Raw genomic sequence first — 17,314 nt, 5'->3', positions numbered from 1 at the left:
ACTTTTATCTTTTTTTAGATCATAAACTTATATTTTATTTTTTATTCATAATCCTTTCATGATTCATAGTCATAAATTTTTTTGCATTGTACCAAACACCTCCCTTAGTACAACACAAGTGTAGGACTTGTTTGGGCCAAAATTCCTTTTCTGGACACAACTGTTTGACTTGTGTGGTCCAAAATCCTTTTTTGGATACAACGTTTTGCTCTGCACCTTGTTTAATTAAGATTGTATGCTTGTTCCTCTATGATTCAACAATTCCACGACCTAAGATAAATTCTTTTTCATCGTTTGATACATGTTATTGAATGGTGATCGAAATTATTTAAAATAATCGACGTTTAACAAAGATTAAGATCAATCGTAAAAGATTCTTAAACAGATGGAAATCAAAAGAAATTATATTTATATGGAATGAAAAACATATACTTTTTAACAAAGATTAAGATCAAGCATAAAAGATCCTTAACAGATGAAAATCAAAAGAAATTATTTTTATATGGAATGAAAAACATATACTTTTTATGAAATATTACATATACTTAACCCTTAAATAAGCAAAGACATCAACATCGTGAATATGAAAAAAAAAATAAATAATAAAATGCATGTCAATCATCGCCAGCTCGAGTTGAGCCACAAATATTATGAAATTTTCATTTCATTTTCACCTAACAAGTTTTCCAAAATGTTACATTACATTCACACGTTTCCTTCTTCCCAAATATTATGATGAAAGCAAAACTATGGACATAGCAGTCATGAAATTCAACATAAACTCATCTCGGCACTCTCTCAGTGACAAGGATGTCTAGATTGGGAACCACCAAGAATAGACCACTCCAAGAATGATGCTTCACAAAATTAAATAGATAAATAAAACAATAAAAAATGGACCACTCCCATGTCATATCATAGCCCTGCATGATCAATTAAAGCCTCCATCCTTAGTCTCTATCACTCATCAAAGTGCCAGTGATATAAGTGTTCCGCAAACTTCTTAGCATTATCATATATCACATTCCTAACAAGATGCTGCCAAGTCGTAAGAGCAGTGGAGCTCTTCTTTTTCTTGGTGTTTCTATTCGATTCAGTGTTATTGGCCCACAAGAAAAACTTACAGTTCTAAGCATGATTTTAAACCACCATGCTAAGATTCTGCTTTGAAGCCATTTGTTTTCTTTATGGTGGATTGATTTACAAGAGACAGAATGTGTTTTGCAATCTCAGCTGAGGCATTGAGATTTGCAGCTTTCAGAGCCCTCTCAGACATTTCTTCCATCTTATGCTTGTCCCCTGTCACGAATTTCAATGTCGAAATCAAGAAGGAAGGAAGGAGAATAAAAGAAAAAGAGACAAATATTGCTTCTTGCAGGTACATTTAACTCAAACAGGTAAGCTCTGAATTTTAGAATTATATAAAGAATATGGTGAATTCATACAAACAACAAAGCAGTCAAGGAGTTAACCAGTGATATATTAATGAGAAAAATTATAATTTCTAAATTAAGGATGTACTAGAGTGAGTAGTTATATTTCAAACTTATTACTATTGGTGTTGTTTAGACATTAGTCCAAGTCTCGAGGAATAATCTTAAAATCCAGCTTGTTCAAAAAGGTTCAACACTGAACAAATAACAGGCCATTATTGAAGATACCACCACCAAATACTACCAGTCCAACCTTTAATTGTCTTCTATTTGTGGTCCAAACTTGAGATCTTCTATATCACTAATCTTAATGCATCTCTACCTTTCTGATATCCCATTAACATGATTTTGTGACATAAGTGACATGACAGAGAGTAATTTTGTGATCTTGGTTCTTTTATCAAAGCATATGGCATGCTTCATGAAAAACTATGGAATGATTTCCAAACCTGAAATTTTAACAGACATGGAAGGTAAAGACTACATACTGAAAATCTTTTCAATTGCAATGGCTAGTGTACTTGAGTCTAGCTCATCTTCAGTTATAACAGTCACACCAGCTAAGTCTGCCATCAAGGAAGCATTTCTGAACTGATTCCCCTCAGAGAAATTTGGCGAGGGTATCTACAAACAATTATTGAAAAAAAGGTCACAATTTTCCTTTGTATGAGCCGCAGTTTCAGCTTAAAAGGAAAGGTGTAAAGTGATTCTTGAAAAATAGGGAAAGCATGGAAATCATATGCAGTGATGCATCATCACATGGATTGTAAAAAGATGACTCAAACCCACAAAAAATACAGAATACAGCAATTTGTTACTATATTATTACACTAGTTGAGAGGATAATATTTTATATGGCTGTTAGGATCCAATTGGAAGGGAAAAAAAGGACGTTGAACTTAATTTGGCTGAATTTCGCACTCAAGTTTTTAAATAAATGACTAATATTTTATAATTCAAAGCTGAAATGAAAAACAGAAGGAATGAAATGAAGGGCTAAACACAATATTTAACTACCAGAATAGATGGTTTCCCAGTTGCCAATATTTCATAGCAAGTCATTGCCCCAGCTCTAGAAACAATCAAGTCTGCCGCTGCATAGGCCAAATCTATACAATGCATGAACCTTTGGAGAAAAAAAAAAAAAAAAGGGACCCATCAGTTAACCTTTTGCAACCAAATAGATCCATCTGTCACATGATCAAACAATGGTATTGTGCTCTATCAGAAATCAAATTATCCAGAAACTATTCAATCGCTCAACACCCATTAAAATATGGACAACTAACATCGTTATTATTGAAATTTTATCACACAGATGATCTAGGTGAAACTCTAATTCTAATTCTGATTGGATAACACTTGACTTACGGTGTCAAATACAAGCGTGGATGAGTTTTAACAAGACTATCCATTTCATCAGAGGCTCCAACCCCAGTTTGCCATATAACATGCAAGGCACTATCCTGTCTCAGCATTTCAAAGTACAAATTCAGCATCGCAATGTTAACAGCATTCGCGCCAAAAGACCCAGCAAGCACCAACAAAACCTTGCCTTCACAATCCGAACCCGGAAAAAAGTGCGTCATCGCGTCCTCCTTCGAAGCAAGGTTCCTAAGCGACATCCTCACGGGGTTCCCACACACGAAGCACTTGTTCCTCGGGAAGCTATCGAGCGTGGAGTTGAAAGCAACGAAGATAGCATCAGCCAGGAAAGCGAGAAGCGTGTTGCCGAAGCCGGGGACGGAGTTGGGTTCGTGGATGACGACGGTGGCGCCGCCGAGCTTCGCGGCGAGGCACGCGGGGAAGGAGACGTAGCCGCCGGTGCCGACGACGACGTGGGGTTGGAAGTCCCGGAGGTGGCGGAGGCACTGGAGGAGAGAGTTCGAGAAACGGAGGGGGAAGAGGAAGGGGTTGTCGTTGGGTGGTGGGCCGGCGACGGTGGCGAAGTGGTGGCCGGCGGCGGAGATTGCGGCGCTCTCGACGCTGTCGGGGGTGGCGAGGAAGAGAAAGCGGGAGGCGGGGGTGGCGGCCTTGAGGTCGTCGGCGATGGCGAGGGCCGGGTAGATGTTGCTGCCGGTGCCGCCGCCGGCGAAGGCGACGCGGAGAGGGTGGTTGGAGTGGCATGAGATGATGGAGAGTCTTCTTGTGGGGGAGGGTGCGGGAAGAGAGAAGAATAAGGTGGTCGCCATTGTTGTTGTTTATGTTTAGTAACACAACATGACGATGGCACCACCTTTGTTACGTATGGTTTCTGGAAGTTCTAAACTAACTTCCTTCTTGTTTCTGTCTCGCCACAAAACCAGGTTCTTACTAAAGACAATGTCCACTTTTGTCACTTTCGTCATTTCTTAGACTCGTTGACTTTTTAATCATCTTAGATCAAATTAAAACGTGAAATGTTGTTTCTCATACAAAAATTATACGATTAACATATTCAAAGAGAATAGACCGAGACCTAATAAATACTAAATAGTCATAGTCTCATACATAAAATCCTGTATTAATAATATAACTCAATTAGAATAGATTTCGGGTTGAAAAATATTAAGAGAAATGCGTGTAATATATAATGCAAAGATATAGACACCAAAATTATTATAAAAAAAATTAGTTTGCTTTTATACTCATATCATTGTCAATTGAAAATTAGAATAGTATTACAGGTTTATAATTGCTTTATTTTTAAATTATATTAATTAATTAATTAATGTCCGAGCGTGTTGCACGGGTTGGGATGCTTGTAATATGAGAATAAATTAAGTGAAATCAAATTATCATTTAATAAATTTTAAAGGGAGAAGGTTTAAACTTATTATCCTTTTTTTGGCAGTAACTTATTATCCTAACATTGTTCTTGTTGCTTTTAAAAAAAAACACATTGTTTTTATTAGGACTTGCTTTAATTTTATTTTTTTATCCATAAGATTTACTTTAATTAAATAAGAATATAACATAAAGAATAATATATATATATATATATATAGTTAATTTATATACATTTTAAAATATTTTAATATAAACAGGTCTTAATTAATTATTAACACAAAGTTGCAACATGAAAATTCAGGGTTTGCAAAGTGAACGTAAAAATTATGTAATAAAGTCCAAGCAAGATTATAGGTAAGTTTATAGTGCAAAAGTTATTCAGGGTTGTTTGCAACTTATGAATCATCATACTAGTTTCGTTGGATATAAATCTGACAACAACCATGTGTATGAAATGCTAATGATAAATTATGTATCCAAAAAAAATGCTCATGATAAATTGATGTGTCAGAAAATTTAAGTTTGGGACATATCTTAATAAATTTACCCAAACCACCACGTGCACATATGTTAATTATTTGTTTTAGCAGGCTCAGATTATGCTCAAAACAGGACAATAACCTGAAGAGTAAAGACAATACAAATACTTAAACTTTCATTAATCTGATGTCTCTGTTAATTTGAGACAAAATGAATGTTGTTAAGGTGTGAAGATTGCATAATAGAAGACTTAGGAAGAAAGCAATAACAAATTGAGGAGTGTACTCCATGCAAGGGAGTCTTGCAAGTTTGGAGATGCCAAAACCTAGTGTAGACTCAAAGCAATCCCAATGGGGTTGAACAAGTTTGGGACATTGGCTTGGCTATATATACCATTGTAGGCAAACCTCATTTTGTGTGCAGAAATTCCAAGTGAGAAATAAGAAAGGAGTTGAGTTGAGAAAGTGAGTGTTTCATACAAGTGTGTGTGAGTTGTACTCCTCGGTTTATCCTCCTCTTTTGAGTGATTTCTCCTGGCTTGGTATCGCCCCCAGACATAGGATTTTTATCCGAACTGGGTTAACAAATTCGTGTCTTTTATCGCTTTATCGCTTTCACATTCGTTATTGTGTTGTTGTTTGCCATCTTGACTTGATCCATTTCATAACAACTGGTATCAGAGCCAGGTTATAGTATCAAGATGGAGGGCAAAATTCCAGTCGAACGATTCAATGGTTCCGACTTTGGATTCTGGCGCATGCAGATGGAGGCCTACCTGTATGGGAAGGACTTGCACGCACCACTTGCAGAGAAGCCCGAGAGGATGAGTGATGAAGAATGGAAGGTGCTCGATCGGAAGGCGATGAGCGCTATAATTCTATCGCTCTCTCGGAATGTCGCCTACCATGTGAAGGGAGCGAAAAGCACGAAGGAAGTCCTGCAGACACTTGCCGATATGTACGAGAAACCCTCAGCAATGAACAAGGTTATGCTAATGAAGAAGCTGTTCAAGTTGCAGATGGAGGAGAGGAAGTCGGTGGCCGATCATCTCAACGACTTCAACCAACTCACGACGCAGCTGGCGTCTGTGAACATTGAGTTTGATGATGAGGTAAAGGCCTTAATCCTGCTCTCATCGTTGCCCGACAGCTGGGATGTGGTTGTTACTTCGGTGAGCACTTCGTCTGGCAAGGAGAAGATGAAGTTCGACAACATCAGGGACATGATGTTGAACGAAGAGACCCGCAGAAATCAGGCGGGAGGGTCGTCTGGATCTGCACTACATACAGAGTCTAGAGGGAGACCCGACACACGGGGTAAATTCCGTGGAAGGTCAAAATCCAAGGGGAGAAACAAAGGCAAGAAGGAGATGGTGTGCTGGAACTGTGAAAAGCCCGGGCACATGAAAAGTGAATGCCGGGCGCCAAAGAAGGAGAAGGAGGGCCGGACAGCAAATGCCGCAATAGAGGAAACGGTGGATGCACTCTTGTTGAGTGTGAGCAGCTCGTCCGATGACTGGGTCATGGACTCAGGGGCCTCATTCCACTCATGCAGTAGAAGAGACATCATGGAGCCATACACTACAGGTGATTTTGGCATGGTATATCTTGCAGACAACAAACCCCTGAAGATTGTAGGGAAGGGTGATGTACGGATCAAGTATGCAAATGGGTCATGCTGGACCTTACGAGATGTAAGGCACATACCAGGACTGAAGAGGAATTTGATTTCAGTCGGACAACTGGATAGTGACGGCTTCCACATAATGTTCGGAGACGGTAAGTGGAAGGTCAGCAAAGGAGCTATGACATTGGCACGAGGGCTGAAGTCAGGAACGCTCTACATGGCAGGAGGATCCAACCCAAACATCCCCTTTGCAGGAGCAGTCTCGCAGGCTGATTTGTGGCACAATCGCTTGGGCCACATGAGCGAGAAAGGCATGAGCGTGCTGAAGTCAATCGGACGGTTGCCCGAATTAAAGTCGGTGGACGTAGGTCTATGTGAGCATTGTGTGCTTGGAAAGCAGAAGCGGGTGAGCTTTATGACCACGGGGAGAACTCCAAAGATGAAAAAACTGGAGCTCGTACACACTGACTTATGGGGGCCAGCACCGGTGATATCTCTTGGAGGATCGACATACTACATGACGTTCGTCGATGACTGCACAAGAAAGGTATGGGTGTACTTCCTGAAAAGAAAATCCGATGCCTTTGATACCTTCAGGAGATGGAGAGCACTTGTGGAGAATGAAACTGGTCTACAAGTGAAGTGTCTGAGATCAGACAACGGTGGTGAGTACAACAGTGAAGCCATCAAGGAATATTGTGCCGACCGTGGGATCCGGATGCAGAAGACAATCCCGGGCACACCTCAGCAGAATGGCGTTGCTGAGAGGATGAACAGAACACTGAACGAGCGTGCGAGATGCATGCGATTGAAGAGCGGACTGCCCAAGATGTTCTGGGCAGAAGCAGTCAGCACGGCTGCTTTCTTGATCAATCGTGGGCCTTCTGTCCCGCTGAACAACAGGATTCCAGAGGAAGTCTGGAGTGGTAAGAAAGTTGATCTCTCTTTCTTACGCACCTTTGGTTGTTTAGCCTATGTTTTGAACGATGATCGGACTAAGCTGGATGCTAAGTCGATTAAGTGTACATTCATTGGATATGGGACTGACGAATTTGGGTATAAGTTCTGGGATGATCTTAACCGGAAGATAATTCGTAGTCGTAATGTGGTGTTCGATGAAGGCATGATGTACAAGGACAAGAAGGAGAGCCTGAACGATGGCAAGATGGAAAAGGAAGTGGTTGGTCTCGACATATCAAACACCAGGATCCCGAGACCAGCAGACAATGATTCAGTGGGAGTTCAGATGGAGGAAACCGACCAAACAGAGGAGGAGTCAGAGCCCGAACCACCGCCGCCCTTTGAATTCCGGGCGACAAGGGAAACAGAAAGCAGGACACCCCTGGCACTGGGCCGAGTTACAAGGAAGAGAAGGGCCCCGGAGCGGTATTCACCCTCTCTCTACTATTTGCTTTTGACTGATTGTGGGGAACCCGAATGCTATGCAGAGGCGGTCAATGATGACCACAAGAGCAAGTGGGAGCTTGCGATGGACGACGAAATGTGCTCGTTGAAGAAGAATGACACATGGGAATTGTGTCAACTCCCACAAGGAAAGAAGGCTCTTCAGAACAGATGGGTCTATCGAGTCAAAGAAGAATCAGACGGAAAAAAGCGATACAAGGCCAGACTTGTAGTGAAGGGATTCCAGCAGAGATACGGTATTGATTTTACCGATGTTTTTACACCTGTTGTTAAGATAACCACTATTCGCCTAGTGTTAAGCATGGTAGCGGCGGAGAACTTGGAGTTACAGCAGATGGATGTGAAGACGGCCTTTCTGCACGGGGATCTCGAAGAGGAAATCTACATGGTACAGCCGGAGGGGTACAAGGGAGATGATCAGCAGGTCTGTCGCCTGAAGAAGAGCTTGTATGGATTGAAACAGGCTCCGCGACAGTGGTACCGGAAGTTCGATAACTTCATGCTGGAGATAGGGTACTCCAGGTGTAGTGCTGATCATTGCTGTTATGTGAAGAGGTTCGGTAACTCTTTCATTATTCTACTCCTGTATGTGGATGACATGTTGATAGCAGGATCAAATGTCATGGAGATCAACAGGCTCAAGGATCAGTTGTCAAGGAGATTTGACATGAAGGATCTAGGCGAAGCAAGGCAGATATTGGGCATGAAAATCATGAGGGACAGGAATACTGGTAAATTATGGCTTTCTCAATCTGAGTATATTGAGAAGGTGTTGTGCAGATTCAAGATGGAAGCTGCAAAGCCGGTTGGAGTGCCACTGGGAAGCCAGTTTAAGTTGTCCAACAAAGATTCGCCCAAGGATGACTCTGAACGAGAAAGGATGAGGGGTACGCCGTATGCTTCGGCCATTGGGAGCTTGATGTACGCTATGGTCTGCACCCGGCCAGACATAGCACATGCAGTGGGAGTTGTCAGCCGATTCATGAGCAATCCCGGAGTAATGCACTGGGAGGCAGTAAAGTGGATCCTTAGGTACCTGAGGGGTACTAAGGACCGGGTATTGATGTTTGGCAGGGGTAACCTTACCCTGTCTGGGTTTGTCGATGCTGATTTTGCAGGAAGTGACCTCGATAAGAGGAGGAGCACTACTGGGTACGTGTTTACTTACGGCGGAACAGCCATATCCTGGATATCAAAGTTGCAGAAGATTGTTGCACTGTCCACGACGGAAGCTGAGTACGTGGCAGTGACGGAGGCAGCCAAGGAGCTCGTTTGGCTGCAGAATTTCCTGAATGAACTTGGGAGACCTCGGGAGTATGTGGCTCTATATAGTGATAGCCAGAGTGCGATCCATCTGGCAAAGAACCCCGCGTTTCACTCACGAACGAAGCACATCGAGGTCAAGTATCATTTCATCAGGCATCTTCTGGAGAAGAAGGCACTGCAGCTCGAGAAGATCCAGGGGGACAAGAACCCTGCAGACATGCTGACCAAGGCGGTGACTTTGGAGAAGTTGAAGCTGTGTGCAGCTTCGATCGGCCTTGACAACTAAGCAGACAGACCCGGTAGTACCAAGAAGGAAGAGGAGAAAAGCTGATCAATCTTCAAGTGGGAGATTGTTAAGGTGTGAAGATTGCATAATAGAAGACTTAGGAAGAAAGCAATAACAAATTGAGGAGTGTACTCCATGCAAGGGAGTCTTGCAAGTTTGGAGATGCCAAAACCTAGTGTAGACTCAAAGCAATCCCAATGGGGTTGAACAAGTTTGGGACATTGGCTTGGCTATATATACCATTGTAGGCAAACCTCATTTTGTGTGCAGAAATTCCAAGTGAGAAATAAGAAAGGAGTTGAGTTGAGAGAGTGAGTGTTTCATACAAGTGTGTGTGAGTTGTACTCCTCGGTTTATCCTCCTCTTTTGAGTGATTTCTCCTGGCTTGGTATCGCCCCCAGACATAGGATTTTTATCCGAACTGGGTTAACAAATTCGTGTCTTTTATCGCTTTATCGCTTTCACATTCGTTATTGTGTTGTTGTTTGCCATCTTGACTTGATCCATTTCATAACAAATGTGACTGTCAACCCCTCAAAAGTGTGAAAGAGAATAAAAGTACCTCCATAATGCTAATCAAAAAGATAATAAGCTGAATCACGTCATTTCTAATTTCTATTAAATATGTAATTAAATACAATTAATTTTTATTTATATGAAAACTTAAATGCATATCATGATTGATTGGGATGATAGAGACTTAGTAGTCCTAAATTGTGTAATAATTTTTGGTAGAGTAATATGTATAGTATATATGGTTGGTGTTGCTTAGGTCCAGTGTATTGATAACGATAATTAGTAGTGGGTGTAGGAGTTGTAGCAATGGGCAGTGATGATGGATAGTGGATATGTTGAGGCAAAGCCACATTGTGCTGCTGAAATTGATAAAAAGGTACTTGAAAGTTGGGGCAATTGATTTTGTGGGGTGGCATTCTTTCATGCTGCATTGTACACTTTGTGGTATATATTAGTGGGCTAGACCACATTTGGGTCGGTTACATTGGATTGTAAACTGATGTTTAACCTTGTACGGTTGTTGTATAGGTCCAACAAGCATCACATAAATTGGGTACTGCTTCTGAGTTCTGACCATGGTCGGGCATTAACTGGGTACCTGCAGGGTGGTGGATGGATGAACACAAAGCAAAAGATCGGTGGACACCACTATTTAACGCCTATATTTTCTGTATGAAAATATAATTGTGTCAATCATGCACTGATGACATGAAATGTGATGAAAATTGGAAAGTTACACTAGCATTTATTATTATTATTATTTAGTTACAGAAGCAATTGCAATTGAAAAGACTTTAAGTATGTAACCTTCATCTTCAAAATGTCAGTTAAAATCTTCATGTTTGGGAATCATTCCATAAATATTCATGAAACATGCCATATGCTTGGACTTGGATAAAAGAACATAAATCACCAAATTAATGTCTGTCATGTCACTTGTGTCAAAAGTCCTGTTAATCGGAAATCAGAAAGATAAAGACTAGTAATACAGAGGATCTTAAGTTTGGGGTACAAATAGAAGACAATTGAAGGTTGAACTGGTGGTAATTGGAGTTTGGTGGTATCTTCAATAGTGACATGTTATATTAAGATTATCCCTTGAGACTCATATCCACACAACAATACCAATAGTTATAATCTTGTCAAACTTATGCGTGGAAAAATGTTGTTCTATAACTATAAATAAAATGTTATCACAGACATGGGACAGTATTTCACTGATTGTTCCTGAACTTTCAATTAACGATACCCTTATTTCTTAATTGTAGACTTATCACACTGCAGTACCTGGGATACGGGGATCACATAAATTTCAGGTTTGATTTTTATTTATGTTTAGATAATGTTTAATCAACGATCACATCCTATGAATACATATTTGTATGTGATGAAATATATCCACGAAAAAAGTTAAATAGATAACTGGCTACCGACCAGAACTGAAACTTTGAAGTTAAGGAAAGGGTTAAAGAGTAATTTATAGAGAATTTTTTGAATCCAGACATCTTTCACCGTTTCTACCAGAAAAGTAAAACTAAAACCCATCTTGAGACATTCCTTGTCTCTTGCTCCAAATTTTAGTAACTTAAAAAAGCTGCAGTAGTAATTCCTTTATTTTTGGTCGTCCTTTTTTCCTCCTCTTTCAAGTTCAAGTTTCAAGTTTCAATCTTTCATTCTTGTCAAAAAAAAAAAAGTTTCAATCTTTCGTACATTATTTATTCCTCAAACTTGTACAGTTTTATCCTCGTTTGCTTCAGATTAAAGGTCTCATTGAGATCCGCATCATAGTTTTCAATATGACTACTCCAGTGCATCATTAATTTTAAAATTATAAATTTTTCCATTACTATAATGTCACTAGTTTTTTTTTTTTTTTTTTACAAGATATAATGTCACTAGTTAACACCTTGACTGCTTGCTGTTGTATGAATTCACCTGTTCTTTATACAATTCTAAAATTCAGCACTTCCCTATTTGAGACAAATGTACCTGCAAGAAGCAGTATTATCTCTCTCTTTTTGGCCTTTTCCTCTTCTTTCTTGATTTGGACATTGAAATGCATGGTAGGACAAGAAGAAGATGGAAGATGTGCTGAGGTTGCAAAACACATTCTCTCTCTTGTAAATAAAATCTATCTACCAAAAAGAAAAGAAATGACTATAAAGTAAAATCTAGCCTAGGCATGGTGGTTGAAATAAATTCATGCTTACAACTGTAAGTTTTTCTTGTGGGCCAATGACATCGAATAGATACACCAAGAAAAAGATGAGTTCCACTGTTCTTACTACATCATATTGTTAGGATTGTGATATAGTGATATATGATAATGCTAGGGAGTTTGTGGAGCTCATCATATATTACTGGCACTTTGATGAGTAAAAGGACAAGGATGCAAACTTTAACTGTTCATGGGAATGGTCTATTTTTTATTGTTTTATTTACTTCATTTAATTTTGTGAAGTTTCATGCTTGCGGTGGCCAATTTTTGGTGGTTCACATGTATACACCCTTGTCACTGAGAAAGTGCCAAGATGAGTTTGTGTCTAATTTCATGACTTCCCATGTCCATAATTTTTGCTCTCATAATATTTGGGAATAAGGAAACGTGTGGTCTCTAGGAAACAAGTTAATTCCACTATTGTTAATGTACCGTAACATTCAATTCTCCAAGCGTAGAAAAACTTGTGGCTGACATGCGCTTCCATAAAAATATTTCCATCACTTTTTTATCATTAACCAAATGTATTTTTAAAAATACCTAAGAATGTCATTCTTGTCATTATATTTCTGAAAATATTATTCCAAAAATAAACATTAATAACTTGAAACAAACATTCGAGAGAAATGAAAAAAAGAAGGCAACTGGTTCATGAAGAATGGATGTAATCCTTTCCTTTGTCTTTGCAAGAGCTATACAGTGGAATCCATTACACGTGATTTTTTTTTATATCATTTGTGAAGCAATTCATTTTAATTTGCAGACGAGATATAGCAACATGCAACAAAAATCATCATCATAAGATCCAAAATGGGCATAGTTGAGGACAAGCATTCATTCCAAATATGAACACCCTACTTTGTCACAGACACAACTCCATTAAAAACAAAAAAAATAATAAAACTGCTCTTAGGCAAGGCAAGGCCACTCTTGGCGTATAATATGCAAAGGTCTAAGCCTAATTGAAAAACCTTTAATCAATAACATATAATTGCCGACGCCTCACAGAGATTTAAAGATGAAATGATAATTGACAGCAAAGAATGAAAATTCTCGCTTATATTGGATATGAAGAACTATACACAAATTTAAAACAGTAGGGTTGTGTTGTGTCACTCAGTGTCGAGCTGCAACTTGTTGCTTACATACTGGGCAGAAATTTTTTTGTGCAACCCATTGTTTTATACACTGAAAGTGATAGCTGTGTTCACAATTTAGTCTCCCCAACTCATCACCTGCTTCATACTCCTCCTGAACTCAAAATCAAGATAGTTTAAAAGTTTGTGGTCGTTTTGAAAGAAAAGCAATATTGTATGAAACATTTCAAGACATTTTGTTCAATTTTACAAACTTACTTGACAAATGCTGCACTCTTTATCTGTTTGATGCTTTGATGTATCATCCCAAAATTGAAGCCTAGTCTTCCTTATGTTCCGTCCCATCTCATCTTCCTTAAGTCCAGTGTTCACATGACCAATTCTCTCACCAAGCTCTAGCAATTGCTATCAAACACAAACCAGAAGTTTTGACAAACATAAAACAATGTGAACGCTGAATATATTAATAATCATTGCAAAAGAAGATACACAGTTTGGCTTGAGAAAGAAATCACCTCATATGACATGTTATCAACATCAAGTCTCCAGTCTCTGAAATGATCATGTGAATTTAATTGTCCACCCATTAGTAGACTCCCTTGAAGCATCATTATCTTCAAAGTGCAGGCAAAAATCAAGACGTGCAATATTAGCTCGACTGGAATAAAATCTAAGCAAAAGCCATGATTGGATATAACATAATGCTCCTCTATACATGCATTCATTATAAAATTATGGGTCTCGCTAATCAGTGCTCTTAGGACACTAGACACGGGTTAGCTAATCAGTGCTCTTAGGACATTAGACACGGGTTAGCTAATCAGTGCTCTTGGGACACTAGACACGGGTTAAGTAACCGATATGTCAAAATTTTTTTATTGAAATCTATATTAAAGTTACATAGATGAGTATGTCGTACACTAGGCTTTTTATTATTGATTCCTTAAATAGTGACATTAGGGGTTGGCATTTTCCTAATATTATAACTTCCATTAAGAGGCCTTGTTACATGGGTATCCAACCACAAAACACACATGAACCACAAAACCAACTTCAATAAAAATTGTGCCAATCAGGAGTAATAGTTCAAAGTTAGAAATTCCTGTGTAAACATGATGATGTCAGGTGTCTATTCTACACAACTTGCAGAATATACACTAGGAATTTCAACCAATGTTAGGACGACTAAAACTGTTCCCTAAAGAAACACGTCACTCAATCATGCATTTCCAGAATATCTTGTTTAATCTCCCATCATTCAATAAGTGCATTTCACATGATGGCATAATGAAGTATAAAATCCAGTTCATTTTCCTGCTACTACAGAAAGACATCAGTGCGTTTTGATTTGACACGACTTCAGCTTCACAAACCAAAGTTCTATTGCCCATTAGGCTTCTACAATAAGTTTACCATTCACAATCCAGGACACACGGCAATTTTCACAATCTCATGGTACTCGACATAATCATGCAGCCTAACACAACAAATGCAATCAAGATTTTAACTCGCCATATTACATACAGTAAAGTCATTCATTTTTAGCAGCAGAAACAACGAGTTTATTCAATTTACAGTTAAAAACATGACTCACTACATTCATTTCAATGTAAAGCCAAATTTCAGTTTTATTATTTAGTAGCCAGCACATGCATGTCTACGCACAAAGTAAATAATTTGAGTTAATAATTTAAAATTTAAACTGGTTATTTCTATGAACCACATTAAGTCATACTAGACATGCACATGAACTTATAAGGCAAGACAAATATAGAGAAAAGGGTATATTAGAGGCAACCTCAGCGAAACCATCAGAGGAAGGATCTCTAACATGACGATAGTATGTTGCAGTTCCATAAGAGTCAGAGGCAGAACGTGGTGTGAAGATGTCAGAATCAGTGTCCAGAAAAGTGAAGGTTTCTGTGCGCCTTCCCACATACGATGATCGCTGCCAATATTTAATGAATGATGAAGCAATGTTTGTTAGCTCCAAATCATGTCAATTGTCAAGGCATTGTGAAACAAAAATCATGACGAAGCACAACTCAAACCACAACTCAAACCAAAACCCAACTAATCATTCACGTGTATCTAAACCCATAAAAAACGGATCCCTGTCTCCCACTAACGTAACCACTTATCCAATAATCAACAACTACTTCTTGCATCTGTAACTATAGGAAACTAGCTATTAATAACCAAAATAGTTGTTTGTAAAATCAACAAGTATTTATTTTTTAAAAAATATTATTCTCTCTTGTTATCTCCACATTAAAAATGAAATGAAAGAAACATTAATGGATTAATAGGGTGAAAGGATAGTACGACATATTTTCCTAAATTTTAAAATATTTGATGGCTTAATTTGTACTAAAAAAACTTGTTTTAATATTGAAGTAATAACAAGTATAGATAAGATGATCAGAGATCACATGCACCGGAAAACAAAAACAAAAGGATAGCCCTACATGAAAACGATCAAAGATTTCAGGCCCATACATAAAAGACATTATTTTTAAACTGTCTTCTTATATTTTATGGGATTTTTTAAAAAAAAATTAGTCCCCATGTATCCTTAAACATAAGAAAAGTGGCATGGGACTTCGGATAAAAATCAAAAGGAAAAAACACTTCAATGTTCACCAATGCAAAAACCAATGCTAATTTTTTTTACTAACTTGCTATTATTTGATTGATAAACAGAACATCAGAAACTACCCATCAAGAAAGGAAGGAGAAACGAGAACGGCATTCTTAATATTTGGTGGGGTTAAAAACGGAAAATTTATTGATGCAGGTTGCCCAAAGAAAGCAAGCCATGTTCTGGGTAGGAAAAACGAAAAGGCCAAACTTTTCAACAGATTTAGGCACCAAATGCTTCAACAAAAAAACAGATGAAAGATTGCAGGAATGAGAATACCTCCCTGTGAGAAATCTTGTCCACATCAATTTTCCCTCTTGCAGACACATTCTTCCTTGCCACAACACAATCAACAGAGGCAGCATCTGCTGAGAACCCAATTCCAGGGCCACACCAAACATCTTGAAAGTCCACACAGCCAGGATTGGAGCCTTCTAGAACCCCACCATGGAAAGTCTTGTTCTTGCTGTTGTTGCTGCTTCTCTTGTGCTTCTTTTTTCTGGTTTTCTTCCCCTGCCAGTCGGCGGAGGAGCGAATCACCGCCGGAACCGACACCTGCTGCGCCGCCCCAGCCGTGCACCCCAACCCTCTGAGGGTTGCTGAAGAAAAGTTACTTTTTTTCCTGCTCGGGGCACCACCATTGATGGTGGGTGTGTCATTGTTGTTGTTGGAGAAGGTGGAGAGGAGCAGGGAGGATATGGTGGACTTGGCCCTAGTGGATTGGATTTGAGGGTTCGGATCTGTTCCTGAAATGGGGCTATGGAATTGGTTTCTGGGTCTTCTCCATTTGATGTGCTCTGCTACAGTTGTAGTGTTGTTTGTCACAACAGGCATGGCTCTAAGAGAGAGAGAAGGAAAAAAAGAACAGGACTTGAGAGATTTCGAAAAGAATGTGTTTTGATTGATTATTTATTAGTTTGAAATAATAAATTTTAATTTGTGGGGTGCCCTTTTCTTCTGGGGTTGTTAGGTGGCCCTGCCTTGTCTTGCTGCAATTGTGGGCATATGCTATTCAATTACTAGGCCACACACTGGAATCTGTGACTTGCTTTTATCTCTTTTTGTGCTTTTCAAGCCAAATAGATGCTACTTATCAAAACAAAAGTTCAAAAACCCTTTCCTCTCTTTGGACTCTAGTGCTGTGCTTTGGAGCCTCAATGAGAAATTGGCATCAGATTATTAATATAGTTTACTTTAATCAAATGTGAAATATCTTTCATACTACAGAAAGTCAGACTAGTGTACAGTGCTGACACAAAAGTTAATTTCTTTTTAAAATAAATAAATTGTGAATTTCAAGAATTACTTCGGCCTAATATATCATTAAAGAGTGGACAGCATTGAAAAGGTTCCTCCTCCCTGCACAATAACGCTGAGTCCAAAAACATAGGTGTATTGGAATTATAGCATGTGTATAATTTACTTATCGCATTAAAAATGTAGTAATGGTGATGAACATGTGAGGAGCCTTAAATTTTGACTCAAGGAATGTCTTCCTTGTAAAGCTTCCTTGCTGGTTTCAATTCTCAAGGTCAAATACATGGCCAGAAACATTGT

General features: G+C 38.9%; 2 protein-coding genes and 1 long non-coding RNA gene across 4 annotated transcripts; 1 reads left to right on the top strand and 2 right to left on the bottom strand.

Moving 5' to 3' along the window:
• Positions 1-634: 634 nt before the first annotated feature.
• LOC109803330 (UDP-Glycosyltransferase superfamily protein) lies at positions 635-3,796 on the bottom strand. Of its 2 annotated transcripts, XM_029272571.2 has the most exons (4): positions 2,805-3,789; positions 2,451-2,559; positions 1,922-2,057; positions 635-1,299 (listed from the first exon to the last, which is right to left on the bottom strand). In XM_029272571.2, the coding sequence occupies exons 1-4, from the start codon at positions 3,623-3,625 to the stop codon at positions 1,154-1,156; spliced, it is 1,212 nt and encodes a 403-aa protein (XP_029128404.1). In that variant the 5' UTR covers positions 3,626-3,789; the 3' UTR covers positions 635-1,153. The 2 variants fall into 2 exon arrangements, with proteins under 2 accessions (XP_029128404.1, XP_082925094.1); XM_083068968.1 differs by lacking the exon at positions 1,922-2,057 and having other exon boundaries at positions 2,805-3,796.
• LOC114916233 (uncharacterized) lies at positions 1,262-12,210 on the top strand. Its single transcript, XR_003804624.1, has 3 exons — positions 1,262-1,397; positions 11,070-11,117; positions 11,869-12,210. It is a non-coding gene; the product is annotated as an uncharacterized LOC114916233 (long non-coding RNA).
• Positions 12,211-12,790: 580 nt separating this feature from the next.
• On the bottom strand, positions 12,791-16,761 carry LOC109804452 (RING/U-box superfamily protein). Its single transcript, XM_020366278.3, has 5 exons — positions 16,037-16,761; positions 14,915-15,064; positions 13,632-13,730; positions 13,375-13,521; positions 12,791-13,270 (listed from the first exon to the last, which is right to left on the bottom strand). The coding sequence occupies exons 1-5, from the start codon at positions 16,589-16,591 to the stop codon at positions 13,136-13,138; spliced, it is 1,086 nt and encodes a 361-aa protein (XP_020221867.1). The 5' UTR covers positions 16,592-16,761; the 3' UTR covers positions 12,791-13,135.
• Between the last annotated feature and the right edge of the window lie 553 nt (positions 16,762-17,314).

This window comes from Cajanus cajan, chromosome 2 (assembly GCF_000230855.2).
Source record: "Cajanus cajan strain Asha chromosome 2, NIPB_CcT2T_4, whole genome shotgun sequence".
Lineage (NCBI taxonomy): Eukaryota > Viridiplantae > Streptophyta > Magnoliopsida > Fabales > Fabaceae > Cajanus > Cajanus cajan.
The sequence above is the reverse complement of the archived record's forward strand: the minus strand, read 5'-3'. Positions and strand labels throughout refer to the sequence as shown.